The sequence below is a fragment of the Desmodus rotundus genome, chromosome 2 (assembly GCF_022682495.2).
Source record: "Desmodus rotundus isolate HL8 chromosome 2, HLdesRot8A.1, whole genome shotgun sequence".
NCBI classification, from domain to species: domain Eukaryota; kingdom Metazoa; phylum Chordata; class Mammalia; order Chiroptera; family Phyllostomidae; genus Desmodus; species Desmodus rotundus.
In genome coordinates, this window is record NC_071388.1 from 97,646,781 (window position 1) to 97,663,314 (window position 16,534).

Genomic DNA, 16,534 nt, shown 5'->3' on the forward strand with positions numbered 1-16,534 from the left:
TTTAAATAAACAATTCCTTTCCTTTTCACCAGTCTCTGGCATTGAGAGACGCCTTTCCTCTGGCAGTGGGCATTTTGAACCTAGCAGGTGGGTGTGGGGGGAAGGAACCTCCAGAGACAGAAAGGGGAATCCTTTCTGTAATAATTTATTGTGAACCACCCCCTGCCCTGCTCTGTAACATTACTTTGGAAGATTTCTCTACATGTGCTGTTTTTAATATAAATACCTCATCTTCTTACAAGGACTGTACACTCCTTTATGAAGAGTACACTCCTTCACTCTCTTTTGGCGGGGATACTTGAAGTAGGTAGCATAACCCTGGGCTAGGTCTTTCTCCTTCTCAAGAGGGAATTGTACTCTAGGGCCAGGACCACTTAGCAGGGAATTTCCTACATAGCTTAATGCCACAGCAGGAGACAAACTTTCTGGATTACAGATCCCAGCCAGCTGCTTATAGTGCCAAAATGATCCTAATACTCTGGGTTTCATGATTCAGGATATGGGGGATGAGAAACTAGGCATGGAGCTGCTTACCTGTTCTTTCTGCAGCGAATTGTGAAGCCAAGAAAGAAGACTATCAGAAGAAGTCCACAGCTGAGCAAAGTCCACACAATACCCAAGAGGATAGGAGATAATGAAGAAATTGTCTTACTGCTGTGGTGGGAAGAGGTCTGAGAACAGAAGAGAGAGAAGCTGTTAGGAATGAAGGCTCTTCTATAGATCAGATGTGAACTGCCCCCATCATCAACCAAGCCTGGAAGTACATGCCCTTCACAAGCATTTCCTCCTCCTACTCCTCCCCTGCCCCCCATCATGTATTTCTGAGCAGCCCTGACAGCCATGTCTGCTTACTTACAATTGTTGTCTTGCAGAGATCATGAATGGGTCTCCGATCCAGCTCCTGGCCAGGGAAACTGTCACATAATTCAGAGCAGTTTATTTCAGGCTCCATGTCATCACATGCCCCTCTTGCTGTGCACTTCTTCAGTCTTGGTTACCTGCTGGTAGGTAACCAGCAGATCTTTGACTAAAAGTTAAGAGCACCTCAAATCTTCCCTTCACAGGTGCCATTTTGGAGCTGGTTCCTGGCTGAAAATCTGAGACGAACAACGCATTCAGGTGGAAGTGAAGGGTTATTTCACTGAGCTCCTTTATCATCCACCCTCCAGGCTCTCCTGGTCCCCTGTTGCCTATACATATTATGTGAGTCAGGAGTGGGCATCTTAGTGACCACAGAGTGATGATTCTGGCTGGCCACCAGATGGCAGTCACTGCTCCAAGCACTCTCACACAGGTCCCCAAGGAAAGGAAAGCAATTAAACCTGTTAACCAATTATATTAATACAAATTTTATACATATAGGTATATGTATATACACACACAAAACACAAACATACCTATATACACATGTGTGTAAATGGTTTATTAGAGGTTTAAATACTTTATATATTTTGATTATATAGTTATATTTTTATTATATATAGTTATATACTTTATTACATATAACAAAGATTTAAGGTAAAATACATACTTAAATAAATACATTTTAAACCTCTTTAATAAGCACTAATTTTAAAACAATGACAAAGCACATCTGAAAATTAGGTACAAAGCTTTATAGACATAAAACCCTACAGTCTCTCTTCAGATCCTTTTTATGGCCCAGCACTGTAAAAACTTCAGTTTAGACAAGTGAGGCACATCTTCCTTTTTTCCCTACTGGGAAACCCCCTGGCCTCCCACGCTCTGTCCAGGCAACTCATGGCTTAAGCACCGTCTCATCCTGGGAGGTGGTGGGCTCTGGTGCCCCATGCTGTCTGCATGCAATGTCTGCTGGTCACTCTGGCTCTTGTTCTCTCAGGGAGTGGGGGAACTTTCTATGGCCACTCAGCTGGGGTCACAGTAGGATATGTAAGCCCTTTGCCAATAGTTTTTTGTTTGTGTTTAAACTGTTAGACTACTAGAAGTGGAGTAGGCTACTTGGATAATAAGGAGAGAAACTGAGGACTCTGGGAATGGCCATAGAGTGGGTGAGTGGCCAGAGGATGGCATTATTTCTCCCCGAAGATGCTTGCAATATGAGTGCTGTGACCCAAAGAGGAGCTCTACCTCACAGAACAAAAGTAGAAACATGGAAAGGCTCAAGTTAGCTCCAGCACAAAAGGTAGACAGGCCCCTAATTCTTTCAAGAAATCTATCCCTTAATACAGAAAACAGATTCGAAATTTTGCCAGTGGAAATGTATAAGACGATAGCATTTTTGCTTTGTGTTTTTGAAACAGCTTAGCACAGTTTTATTTTATTGTGGAGAAAAATTGGAAGAGGAAAAAATATCAATTATTATTTCAGTAGCCACAGAACATAGGACGTGTGTTTAAGCCAGAACAATAGTGACAGGTGTAGAATGCCACCTTTGGATTCTGCATGCTTAGGCATGAACAATAATATACCACCAGGTGCTGCCCACTCATTGGCCTCTCATAGGGTCCTGAATTATTTACCAGGTTCATTACAATGAAATCCCAAGAGTACTAACAGCCACTATCTCCAGTCAAGACATTTAAATTCGTTCTGCAGGTTAGTCAGAGTAATGAGTGCAAAATTAAGAAGTAAATATAAAAATGTAACTATTTGCATCCTAATTTAGCTGAAATTACTGAAAACACCATTTTTATTTTTCTTTTATTTAAAGTTAAGCATCCCCTATTGTGCCTTCTAACATGAGAGCAATATTAAAAGCAACAGGGAGGCCTGTACCACATTGATAGATTATATTTGAACAATTATCAAGTTCATGTTTGTATATCCTTAAATCATATTGAAGTATATATCAGTGTGTGTGTGTGTGTGTGTGTGTGTAAAACCTCATTTTGTTCTCACTACATCAGTGTCACGTGAGGTAAACAGCAATCCCTCACTTTCAAATAAGGAAACATAAGAGCAGAGAAGTGGAGAACCTTGCTCCAAATCTGTACAGGACACTCCAAAATCAATGTCCTCCCAATATACACCCTACACGAGGCAGACACTCTGGACTGACTTCTCCCAAGAAGTCACCAAGTGGCCTGGTGGGTTTTTCATGTTTCGTTCTCAGAGCTTCAGTTCACTACTATGGGTTTGCTGGAGTATCTATACCAATAGTTCTCCACTGGCGTGATTTTGCACCTTCAGAGGACATTTGGCAATGTCTGGAGACATTGTTGTTGTCAAAACTAAGAGGAGGGAACTACTGACATCTTGTAGGTAGAGGCCAGGGATGCTGCTAAACATCCTTCAATTCACAGGGTGGTCCAAAGAACAAAGAATTATCCAGCCTTAAATGTCAATAATGCCAAGGTTAAGAAACCCTGGTCAACACTGTGGATCCTAGAAGGCTGACAGTCTTAAGCCCAAATCATCCTTGGGAGATGTTGTGAATACAATATGGCTTCCCATCTGAACATAAATGCCCTGGGGGATAAATTTCTGAGTACATTTCCAAAGTGTGATAACAGACTGAACTCACTGGCATGGAACTTTGAGTGCGAAGTTTCCCTTCAGTCCATAGATATCCAGTGTAGAAACTACATACCATGATACTGGACAGGCATTTGACTCCAGTGTTAGCACACATTCAGAGATTCACACGTGAGGAACTGGTGAAAGAGTGAATGGCTCAGTCATTGAGAGGAGAGAGTTTAATGATTTTGCCTTTTGACCCAGCAATTCCACTGTTGGGATTATATCCTAAGAACCATGAAACACCAATTCAAGAGAACCTATGCACTCCAATGTTCATAGCAGCACAATTTACAATAGCCAAGTGCTAGAAGCAACCTAGGTGCCTATCAGTAAATAAATGGATCAAAAAACTATGGTACATTCACACAATGGAGTACTATGCAGCAGAGAGAAAGAAGGAACTCCTACCCTTTGCGACAGCATGAATGGAATTGGAGAGCATTATGCTAAGTGAAATAAGCCAGGTGGTAAAAGACAAATACTGCATGATCTCACCTATAAGTAGAACCTAATCAACAAAACAAACAAGCAGGCAAACTATAACCAGAGACATTGAAATTAAGAACAAACTGACAGTAACCAGAGGAGAGGTGGGAGGGGATAATGGGGGAAAAGGGGGAAGGGTTGTCAGGTACATGTATAAAGGACACATGGACAAAACCAAAGAGGGTGGGATCAAGGATGGGAAGTGGGGATGGCTGGAGTGGGGAAAATGGAGACAACTGTATTTGAACAACAATAAAAAATGTGGAAAAAAAAGTGTTAAATGATTGGAAAAGTGGGTGGGGAGCAGGGTGTCCAAGACGGTAATGGTGAGGTATCTGATCATGAAATAAAGAATCCAAGGCACAAAGAGGAAGATCTGTCCCTCCAAAAGCACCCCCTCAACACACAAACACAAAGTCTCCAGAAAAGGAAAAGAACAAGGGGGGAGGAATTAGGGTGGCAAATGGACCTCTCAACATTTATGGTTTTGACTCTGAAACCATGTAAATATTTTACTTAAAAAAATTAAATCAAAAGAGAAGTGAATAAATCTTTTCTTTTTTAGAATATTGATCTTTAAAAATTAAAAATATATTGAAAGAAATAAACCAAAGTATATCAAGTTGATGATATAACCACATAGAGAAGAATTATTTTAAGTAACAGTAACTTCATTATATAGCCTAAGGACAAAAAATACCCGCAATGATCTTAAACTGCATTAGATGGGTATTGTTCTTATTTTATATATATGGATACACACACATACACATACACACATATAAATATCTACTGCAAAAAGCAAATAAGTAATTATATTCATGTCCCTGGGAACTAAGATTTTCAAAGTGAGAGAAAAGAGATACCCATTAAACAAAATAGGCAGCAAAATTCAATCATTAGTTTCAATGGAAATAACAGTATGAACTCAGATTTTTTCTAAAACATTCATATTTCCAAGATTTAGAAGTAAGTATAACCTAGTAACAACAAACACTTCAAGTGCCCAGACGGTGGTCTTTAAAATCACTTTTCACTAGAAGGAATTAATTTTCCTTAGCAAAATGGACAATTTATGGAGCTGGAAATATACAACATGAGCCTGGGTCATCTTGTCATACAAGAAAATAAAAAAGTATCAGAGATTACAAAGTCATGTCGAAATGATATGTGTTAACTGGCTCCCGCTAGCCAATGAGAGGGTAATTTCAGCATCAAAAATAATAACTGTAGTGCGCTGAAACATATGGCACATAGTAGGCACTCAATCAATGCTTATTGAAAGAATGAATGAATTAGCATTGCAGGTATTAATAGACTACTGTTGAGGGTGTGATCTACAACACTGACTTAGAGGCTCCTCCATACATGGTATAATTTCTCTTCCCATCAAATATCAGGAAAAATTAACTTTTTGTTAGAACATTTTTATCTCATGTATAGTATGCTTCTCTTTTTTGGTTGCTGGGAAGTTCAGAATCTAATATGTGGCTCACTTATAGCAACTGTGCAGTGCTTGGCATTTCTGGCTCATTTTAGTATCCTACAACTATTTTTCTTTGTCCTGATTTCCTTACCTCTTTATTTTTCACCCCACTATATATTTTATATTAAAAGCAGGAGAAAGGAGGACAATTGGAATAATAGGGATGTTTCCATACAATATGAGCAAATAGATAAATTATTTGAAGTAACTCAACCTCAGGTTACCCACTAAGAAAGATAAGCTGTGTTAACAACACCACATGCAAATGCATCAAAAATGTATGTATTCAAACCACAACCACCAAGAGCATCGCACTAGATGTTCACTAAGGTTCCTTCTGGCACCAATATTGTCTGAGGTATTAACTCTCTTTTAACTATGCTAATGTAGGCAGCAGATACATGGATAGTTATAAACATTAGGGAATGCACTTTTAATTACCTTTGAGTGCATTGTGTTATGTTCCAGTAGCAGATTTACAAACATCCTGAATGAGGGTCACTTATACTAATCGTAAAATCACTTCTATTCCCTGAGCATACACTGCTTTTCATGGGGATAGCAAGCAGATGCAAGCAGGGCAATGGGGATTCAGCCTCTCCTAAGACCACTGCCATATAGACCCTCCGTAGAGAAGATGGCCCACAGGTGCAAATACTTACTAAGAGCATGGGCATGAGATTCACGTGGGAAAGTATTGCCTATCAAGGAAGATATAGTTCAGCCAGGGAAAGAAGGTGAAATCATAGATATGGTGGAGCTGGAAGAAACCTCAGATATCTAAACGTCCAATCTCATCTCCTCATTTTACACATCAGAAAACAGCCGAACGCAGGTTGGGAGGCTCAGGATCACACAGTGAGTGTAGAAATAGACTCTAGGTCTCCCAAGTTCAGTGATCTTTCTATACTACTTTAAAGGAACTTTATAAGAAGTTATGGTTAGCCTTTCACACATTTGGGACGGGTGGGGTGGAGGCCTGGGTTTGGGAAAGCTGACAGGGTCATAAGGGTAACAGCTTAGGGCTTGGTGAGAAGTCTGTGGAAGAGGTCCAAGGAGACAAGAAACCCAGGGGAAGGGGAAAGAATATTCTCTTGAGAGAGTATAAATTTTGGAACTTGTATGTTTTCTCCTCAACAATGTAAAGTGGACTGGGTTAATCTGCTTCTCAGAACTTCATTTTGCCTTATAAGAGGGAGAGATGGTAAAAGTTTCCGTGTAAAGCCTCTGAAGTACCTCCAGTTGAGGTCTCTGCACACTTCTGTGGTTTCTGAAAGCCATCCCAAGGACCCTGAAGCCGGGCTCCCACAGGGATTCTTTATTTACCAGAGGGAAGAGCAGGGGGAAGAGAGGTGGCTGCTCCAAACACATCCCTCTTAGAGAATTTTAAAGCAAAATGGAATCGCTTGGTTCCCCTTGACAGGGATAGGAGAAGGAGAGCGACTTCATGCACTCCCTTACTCGAATGTGGATCTCAAAGAAAACAGAGCTTTGAGATCCTTAGGCTTTGTATGATTTCTTGAACTGTCCCACCATCCTTTCCTAATCCCTATGTTCTAAAGCCTCTCCCCTCCTAAGTTTCCCAGCACACAGTGATCTTCCCACCATCTGGAGGACACGTTTGCTCAACATTATACAAAGCTGTACACGACCTCTTAGTTTCATATTACTTGTAACTTTTCTTCTCCTAAACCTAATTTCTCCCTTTACAATACAGTGTCTAAACTTTTCTGGTTGCTTGGTAGAATGATAATGAATCAGACTGGCTACTGGATTGGGTCCCCCATGGGCTCTGGGAAACAATGTTGTAAATAGTAACTTTACTGTAAACACTAGGTCAGTTGAATACAGGGCACATCCCTGAGCCCTTGGCTAATTCAGCCCTCCATCCCAGTACTTGGAATTTGGTTCCACTTCACATATCCTAGGACCATCAGGTATAATGAGTGGCATTGCATGAACAAAGCTGAGGCTGAACTTAAGTCTCAGTGCCATCATTTTCTGTGGCTTTGGTTAGTTACTTAAATCCCCCATTTCTTAGGTGCCTCCTCAATAAAATGAAGATAATACTATTCACATCTCAAAGAGTTTGTTGGTGATTAAATCACATGATGTATAGGATGTATGCAAATGTAAGCCATACATACTAGATCATCAATAATCATCAGGTTCTTTCATTTCCATGTTGTATAAGGGTCATCTGTACAGAAGACCTGGGGCATATAACTGAGGTTACCCATCTTGTTTCTCTAAATTTCCTAACAGAATCCCAAGTTCTGCATCATTAACATATCTTCTAACATGAAAAACAATATTCTTTATTTTGTATTCAAAATCAGATTTTGTAAGGATAATGAATTATAGATCCTCAATCATATTCATTAATTCAATAAATATCAATTAATCAACTATTATGTGCTTGTCACTATGCTAAGACGTAGGGATGCAGCAGGGAACAAGCCAACATTGTCTTGCTCTAGCACCTAGCACAGTGCCTTATATAAGGTAGATGATGGATATCTACTTGTTGAAGTGGACCCAGAGACATTTAGAAAACCTTATACAGAACAGGAGTCCTAGACTCCTAGGAATGATCTGCAGGACTGTCTAGATACTGTCATAGCTCAGGAAAAACAGGAGGTTTGACCCATGAAGGTGAGCTGGAACATCTCCCTTTGATACAGTGGAGCATCTGCTGCTTCCTGAGCCCTACACTGGTGTATTTTGCTGACTCTCTCTGAACTCTCAGGTATAAGCTGACACAACCACGCAAACCGGGCTGTCAGTCACGACTGCCTTATAGATGGATTTTAGAGACCTTTTAGTATTCAACACTATTGCCAGGGACTGGAGTTGGAAATCAAAAGCAAACAAACAAACACTAAACAACAGCAACATACTAAAACCTTTATCAACTTCCCAGAGTTGCTTTGTTACTTAAAAGCACTTAGGTACTCTTATGCAAATTATACATGATGATTTCCATAAACACTACTCACAAATTGTCAATTAGTGCTCATTAACGTGCAATAAAATTCTCATTTGAAAATGCAGAATGAATTCTACTTGGTTGCCCTCCTTTGATGAGAATTGCTGTGAAGAGCTCTATGCTATTCCTCAGCGAAACAGTAAGGTGTCGTGACAGATCAAGTTTCAGGCACCAGAAGGACCAGAGAGAATGATCATTTGAAGCTTTGAGAGGCTGGTTTTGGACAGCTCAAGTTTTATGGTGCCACAGCTGAGACCTCTGTCCTGTGGGGTACTGAGAACATAGGCTGAGTGAATTCATTAATCTCTCTTGCAAACAGATCCATGGTGATATTGAGCACTCCTTTAAAGGACATTTGTGAGAGTCCCACACAGTTGGGAAAAGGTGAATAAAACTTTGTTCCTAGGCTCAATCTGTTCAGGATACTGAATGTTCTAGTCCTCAAGGAAGCAGAGATCCAAGGTCCTTGGAATTATTGGGACTCATCCTTGAAAAGCCTCCCGCGCAGAATTTTTATAAGTGAACTTACATGCTCTGTCTCTAAATTCCAATTTTAGTTGGGCATGGGATTTCTCCAAACTGTTGTTCATTGTTGCTGTGCAACCCAAGACACTTGTGTGAGAGCAATTCTGGCTCTTTGAGGATAAAGATGAAAAATACCCTCCATCACCATTAGCTGTTTATTCTGCAGCCACTTCATTAACAAACTGCCCTAAACTTGCTCTGGAAACAGGGGGTAGAGAATAGGATTTTCTAAGTATAATTTAACACAGTGGCTATCAAACTTTAGTGCACATCAGAATCACCTGGAGAGTCCTTTAAAACTGATTGTGGGCCCCCACCTCCAGAGTTCTGATTCAGTAGGGCCTGAGAATTTGCATTTCCAGTAAGCTCCCAGGTGATGCTGCAGCTGCTGATCTGGAAGTCAAACCATGAGAACCCCATTGCAGCTAAAGGAAATATAGGGCTTTCATCACAGTTTAAACCATACAAACCCATGGCATGCTTGTTACTCCAAGCTGCTGTGACAAGGTTCATGTACACACTTATAGACCAAGTCATTTGAATCATTCATTAGAAATTAATTTCAGAGAAGTACTATTGCAATATTAGACACTTAGAGCAGCACTCAATTTTCTTATTCTTCAAACCATGATTCATAAATAAATATTTTTTGGATATGAGATACTGATGTAAGTTATAGACCCTCTCCTTAAAAATATATACAAATATGTAATATTTACAGACAAAAACAAGAGGGAGGACCACAGGCCACCCATCAATGCCTCCCTATAAGCCCCAATCCCAAGTAGAGAGGCTCATTTCAAACCACAACTCAGCTTAAGCCAGGGACTTCAATATTTTTTGTTTTTCTTTATAATGTTCCCTTAAATCAAATATTTCTTTGTGGCTACCCACTACTAAAGAACGGTACACTAAGATGATAAAAGCTATGGCAAACTCTATCACCAATTAAAACATTTTAATAATCATTTTTGCAGAGAGATCCAAGATGCAGCAGAGTAGGTAGAAGTTAACACTTACCTCCTCCCAGGACCAAACTGGAATTACAACAAAAATATAGAACAATCAACCTGAATAACCAACTGAAGACAGGCTGAACAGAAATCTTATAACCAGGAATTTACAAAAGCCACATCGAGACTAGTAGGAAGGGTGGGGACATGAAAAGAGCTGGTTCCACTCTCACAGGCAGCAACTGAAAATGCAGACAGATATCTTAGCTGCAAAGGATCCCCCTGAGAAGTGAGGGGACTCAACCCCATGCAGGGCTCTGGAACCCAAAGCACCAGAGCTTGGAAGGGGCACCCAAATATATCTGGCTGTGAAAATCAGCTGGGATTCTGTCAGCTGGGGAGACAGAAGAGTCCTTTAGAGACATAGATGCCCTCTTAAAGGGCCAGCACACAAAATCTCATTTGCAGACACACACCCTGGCCTCTGGAGGAGGGAGGGTGGAAGAGACTAGAGTCTGTGAGGAGAATGTGGTGTTTGTGGCTCTGGGGAGACAGCTGAAGGAACAGCTGCCAGGATCCCTGTGCTGAGTCCCTCTCCCAAACCACCTATAGACGCCATCTTCCCTGGGTGGAACACTCCCCTCCAAACAGCAACAGCTAGCCTGGGGGAGTGCAACAGCCCTACCCTCCCAACCTCCTGTTGCCCCACACCCACAGAGCTCACACCCTGAGGGGGACTCAGCTTCCTGGGCCTGGGGTATAGAGATACAGGCAGGTTTAGGGTGGGGGTGGGAGAGGTCAGTGACTGAGATTTGTGGCTCTGGGATAAGAGCCAATCCCCCACCTTCCTGTGAGCCTGACCAGCACCCCTCCTCAAAGGAAATCCACTAGCCCCACCATTCTGACTCCCGTTGGCCCTGTTCTGCCAAGCTGAGGCTCTTTAGCCTCAGGATATATCGAATCCAGGATAGACTGAATTTTGTGGCTCTAGCACTGGGGCCATTTTTTTCCTTACACACCGGTGCAGAGCTCTCCCTTCACATAGCCTTATCTTGGTCTATTTGGGCCTGATAAACTCTGTTGGCATCACCCTCACGACTCCCTAGGACCCCAACCCACCACAAAGGTCAGCAGACACCCAGAAGGTGGTATCTAAACTTGGTATACTCTGGGATTTTTGCTGAGTAGTCTCAGACCCAGCACTGACACTGAGTTTGAACCTGTATTAACCTGATAAACACCACTCACCCATACCTGGTGAATCACTGAGAATCTACCTCTTGCAACTCAAGTACTGCCAGAGGCTCTTTCAATGAATGAGCCTAACTGGCAGGGGCAGGCAGAGGCAAGTAGGGGCATGCAGAGGTGGATCACTGGCTGCCCCTGGGCTTGGTGCTAGTAGAAGCAGGCCTTGGCACACAGCTTGGTCTTTCCCATGCACATTCAATCCTAGGGAGGCAGCCACAAACTGTGGATCACTTTTTTGCTCCAAAAAGGTTGCTCAGGGCTAGTCACAGGCAGCATCTGACATTGACCTTCACCAGAGTCCCTCCCAAGAAGCCCCAGAACCAACACACCCAATGGCAAGCTTCAGAAACATCAGAGCAGGATCCAGTTATCTTCACAAGCAACATATCCAAAGGGATATCTCAGAAGGCTCCACTCCCACTGAGTGGAAGGTAAATTCCACTTCATGGGGTCAGTATCCACATAGTAACTTATACACTGTAGTTGGGGTTGATCCTCACAGTCAGCCAGCCTGAAGGTTGACACCATGCACAAATGAACCAACAACAATCAAGACTCAATTAAACAGGAGAACTCACATAACCCACACGAGGGACATTCCTGGAGTACCCAGCTCAGGTGATCAAGGTGATAGCACCACTGGGCCCCACAGGACACCTACTACATAAGGCCACGCTACCAAAACTGGGAAACATAGCAGATATACCTAATACACAGAAACAAACACAAAGAGACAGCCAAAATGGGTAGACAAAGAAACATGTCCCAAATGAAAGAACAAGAGAAATCTCCAGAAAAAAACTAAATGAAATGGAGGTAAGTAACCTACAAGATATAGACGTCAAAACAATGGTTATAAGGATGCTGAAGGTACTTAGGGGAACAATGTATGAAATCAGTGAGAACTTAAAGAAATAGTAAGTATGAAAAAGTGCATAGAAACCATAAAAAAGAATCAGTTAGAAACGAGCAATACAATTACTGAAGTAAAGAATACACTAGAAGGAACAAACAGTAGGTTAGATAAAGCAGATGATCAAATTACTGATTTGGAAAACAAGGTACCAGAGAACACTTAATATGAGCAGCTAAAAACAAAAAACAAACAAAAAAAAGGTTTAAGAGACCTTAGGGCCAACATGAAGATTAACAACATCAGCATCATAGATATACCAGCAGGAGATAACAGACAGAAAGGGATTGAGAACCTATTTGAAGAAACAATGACTGAAGCCCTGGCTGGTGTGGTTCAGTGGACTGAGCAACAGCCTGCGAACAAAAAGGTTGCTGGTTTGATTCCCAGTCACAGCACAGGCCTGAGTTGCAGGTTAGGTCCCCAGTAGGGGGTGTGAGAGAGGCAACCATGTATTTCTCACACACTGATGTCTCCCTCTCTACCTTCCCCTCTCTCTAAAAGAGTAAATAGATAAAATCTTTAAAATAAAAAGAAATAATGACTGAAATAATGACTAGTGAAGGAAAAAGATACACAAGCTCAGGAAGTGCGGAGAGTCTCAAACAACATAAACCAAAATAGGCCCACACCAAGACACATCATAAGCAAAATGTCAAAGATTAAAGACAAAGAGAATCTTAAAAGCAGAAAGAGAAAGACAGTTAGTTACCTACAAGGGAGCTTCCATAAGACTGTCAGCTCATTTCTCAACAGAAACATTTCATGACAGAAGGAACTGGCACAAAATGTTCAAAGTGATGAGAAGCATGACCTACAACCAAGACTACTTTACCCACCAGGCTATATTTTAAAATTTAAGAAGAAATAAAGATATATAAGTAAAAAGCTTCCCAGACAAGAAAAAAACTAAAGGAGTTCACTATCACCAAACCAGCATTATAAGAAATGTTAAAGGGTCTTCTTTAAGAAGAAGAGTGAAAGAAGAAGAAGAAGAAGAAGACAGTTAAAAGAACAAAATGGTAACGAATATGTACTTAATACATACTTAATCAATAATCACTTTAAATTTAAGTGGGTTAAATTCACCAATCAAAAGACATAGGGTAGCTGAATGGATAAGAAAACAAGACCCATATATATACTGTCTACAAGGGACCCACCTCAGGATGAAAGATACTCATGAATTAAAAGTAAAGAGATAGAAAAAAGATACTTCATGCAAATGGAAATGAAAAAAAGCTGGGTAACAATACTTATATCAGACAAAATAGAATTTAAAACAAATGCTATAATTAGAGACAAAGAAGGATATTATGTAATGATAAAGGAAGCAATCCAACAAGAGGATATAACCTTTGTAAACATGTATGCAACCAATATAGGAGCACCTAAATATATAAAGTAAATCTTGATGGACATAAATGGAGATATTAACAGAAATATAGTCACAGTAGGGGATTTTAACACCCATTGACATCAATGGATAGGTCTTCAAGACAGAATATCAACAAGGAAATGATGGCCTTAAATGACTCACTAGATCAGATAGATTTAATTGGTATCTTCAGAGCATTTCACCCCTAAGCTGCAGAATATACATCCTTTTCAAGTGCACATGGAACATTTTCTAGGATAGATCACATGTAGACACAAAACAAGTCTCAGTAAATTTAAGAAACTTGAAATCATACCAAGCATCTTCTCTGACCATAGGTATGAAACTAGAAGTCAATCACAAGGAAAAAAGTGAAAAACACACAAACACATGGAGGCTAAATAGCATATTATTAAACAATGAATGGGTTAACAATGAGATCAAGGAAGAAATCAAAACATACTATGAAACAAGTGAAAATGAGAACAAAACAACCCAAAATCTATGAGACACAGCAAAGGCAGTCCTAAGAGAGAAATTCATGGCATTACAGGCTTACCTCAAGAAACAAGAAAAAGCTCAAATAAACATCTAACTTTACACTTAAAGGAACTAGAAAAAGAACAACAACAAAAAAACCCAAAGTGAGTAGAAGGAAGGAAATAATAAAGATCAGAGAGCAAAAATAAATGAAATAGAATTTAAAAATATAAAAAACTTAATGAAACCAAGAACTGGTTCTTTGAAAAGGTAAACAAGATTGGCAAACCTCTTTAACCAGACTTATCAGAGAGAGAGAGAAAGAGAGAGAGAGAGAGAGAGAGAGAGAGAACCCAAATAAAGAAAATCAGAAAGGAAAAAACAGAAGTCAAAAACTGATACTACAGAAATACAAAGGATTATAAGGAGATATTATGAACAACTATATGCCAACAAATTGAATAATGTTGAAGAAATAAATTCCTGGAAACATACAATCTTCTAAAACTGAATCAAGAAGAAACAGAAAATCGGAACATACCAATTATAACTACTGAAATTGAAGGAGTAATTTTAAAAAAAGAAAAAAACTTCCAATAAACAAAAGTCCTGGACCAGATGGTATCATAGGTGAATTTTACTAAACAATTATAAAAGAAATAACACCCATCCTTCTCAAACTATTTCAAAAAATTCAAGAGGTGGAAAAACTCCTCCCAAACTCCTTTTTTGAGGCCAGCATTATTCTGAAACCAGTAATGGCACTACAAAGGAAGAATATTATAGGTCAGTATCCCTGATGAACATATATGCAAAAATTCTCAACAAAATATTACCAAACAGAATCCAGCAATACATTAGAGAGATCATACACCATGATCAAGTGGGACTTATTCTGGGGATGCAAGGTTGGTACAATACCCACAAATCAATACACTACATAAACAAATGAAGGATAAAAATCATATGATCATATCAATAGATGCAAAACAAGCTTTTGATGAAATTCAGCACCACTTTATGATAAAAACTCTGAGCAAAGTGGGAATAGAAAGAACATACCTCAACATGATAAAGGCCATTTATGAAATACCCACAGCTAACATCATTCTCAATGGGGAAAAAGTAAAAGCATTTCTCTTAAGATCAGGAACAAGACAGGGATGTCTACTTTCACCAATCTTATTCAACAAGAGTTTGAAGACCTAGTCATAGCAATCAGACAAAAAGAAGAAATAAAGGCACCCAAATTGGAAAGGAAGGAGTAGAACTTTTATTATTACTTGCAGATGACATGATACTGTATATAGAGAAACCTTAATATTCCACCAAAAGATTACTGGAACTGATAAACAAATTCAGTAAAGTAGCAGGATACAAAATAAACCTCCAGAAATTGGTTGCATTTTTATACACCAATAATGAACTATCAGAAAGGGAAACTAAGAAAAGAATCCCATTTATAAGTGCACCAAAAAAACCCTAAAGATAAATTTAACCAAGGAAGTAAAAGCCCTGAACTTGGAAAATTAGAAGACACCACAGAAAGAAATTGAAGAAATACAAATAAATGGAAGCATATACCATGCTCATGGATATGAATTAATATTGTTAAAATGTCCATACTACACAAAGCAATCTATAGATTCAATTCCTGTCAAGATACCAATGATGTATTTCACAGAACTAGAACAAAGAATCCAAAAACTTATATGGAACCACAAAAGACCATGAATAGCCACAACAATCTTGAGAAAGAAGAACAGAATTGAAGATATCATGCTACCTGGTATCAAACTATCCTACAAGGCCATAGTAATCAAAACAGCATGGTGGTGGCATAAAAACAGACATATAGATCAATGGAACAAAATAGGGAGCTCAGAAAGAAATAAACTCCTGTGTATACGGTCAATTAATATTTGACAAAGAAGGCAAGAACATAGAATGGGGAAAAGACAGTTTAATAAATGGTGTTGGGAGAATAGACAGACATGTCCAAGAAATGCAGACCACCTTCTTACAGCATGTACAAGAATAAACTCAAAATGAATTAAAGACTTAAATGTTAGACTTGAGACCATAAAAATCCTGGAAGAAACATAGGCAGTAAAACCTCAGACATTTCTCTTAGCAATATTTTTTCTGACATCTCCTCAGGCAAGGGAAACAAACAAAAAAACCCCAAATAAACAAATGGCACTACATCAAACTAAAAAATTTTTGCACAGCAAAGGAAACCATCAACTAAATAAAAAGACAATCCAATGAATGGGAGAACATATTCACCAATGATACATCTGAAAAGGGGTTAATATCCAAAATTTATTTTAAAAAATCATACAACTCAAAACCAAAAAACCCTCAAATAATTCAAATTAAAAATGGGCATAAGACCTGAAAAGACACTTCTCCAAACAGGACATATAGATGGCCAATAGACATATGAAAAGATGATCAGTGTCAATAATCATCAGAGAAATGAAAATTAAAACCACAAGGAGATATCACCTCACACCTGTCAGAATGGTTATCATCAATAAATCAACAAACAAGTGCTGGCAATGATGTAGAG

General features: G+C 39.5%; 1 protein-coding gene across 3 annotated transcripts in view; it reads right to left on the minus strand.

The window, feature by feature from the left end:
- The window catches only part of GPR156 (G protein-coupled receptor 156), a 100,671-nt gene that overhangs the window by 62,046 nt on the left and 22,091 nt on the right, over positions 1–16,534 (minus strand). For 2 of the 3 annotated variants that reach the window (XM_024578187.3, XM_053918413.1), the window contains 2 exons: positions 857–1,097; positions 535–671 (listed from right to left, as the gene is read on the minus strand). In XM_024578187.3, coding sequence (XP_024433955.2) covers positions 535–671; positions 857–952 — 233 coding nt within the window. In that variant the 5' untranslated portion in view covers positions 953–1,097. Of the gene's footprint in view, positions 1–534; positions 672–856; positions 1,323–16,534 lie in introns of all 3 variants that reach the window. The other variant, XM_045186069.2, reaches the window with a different exon arrangement.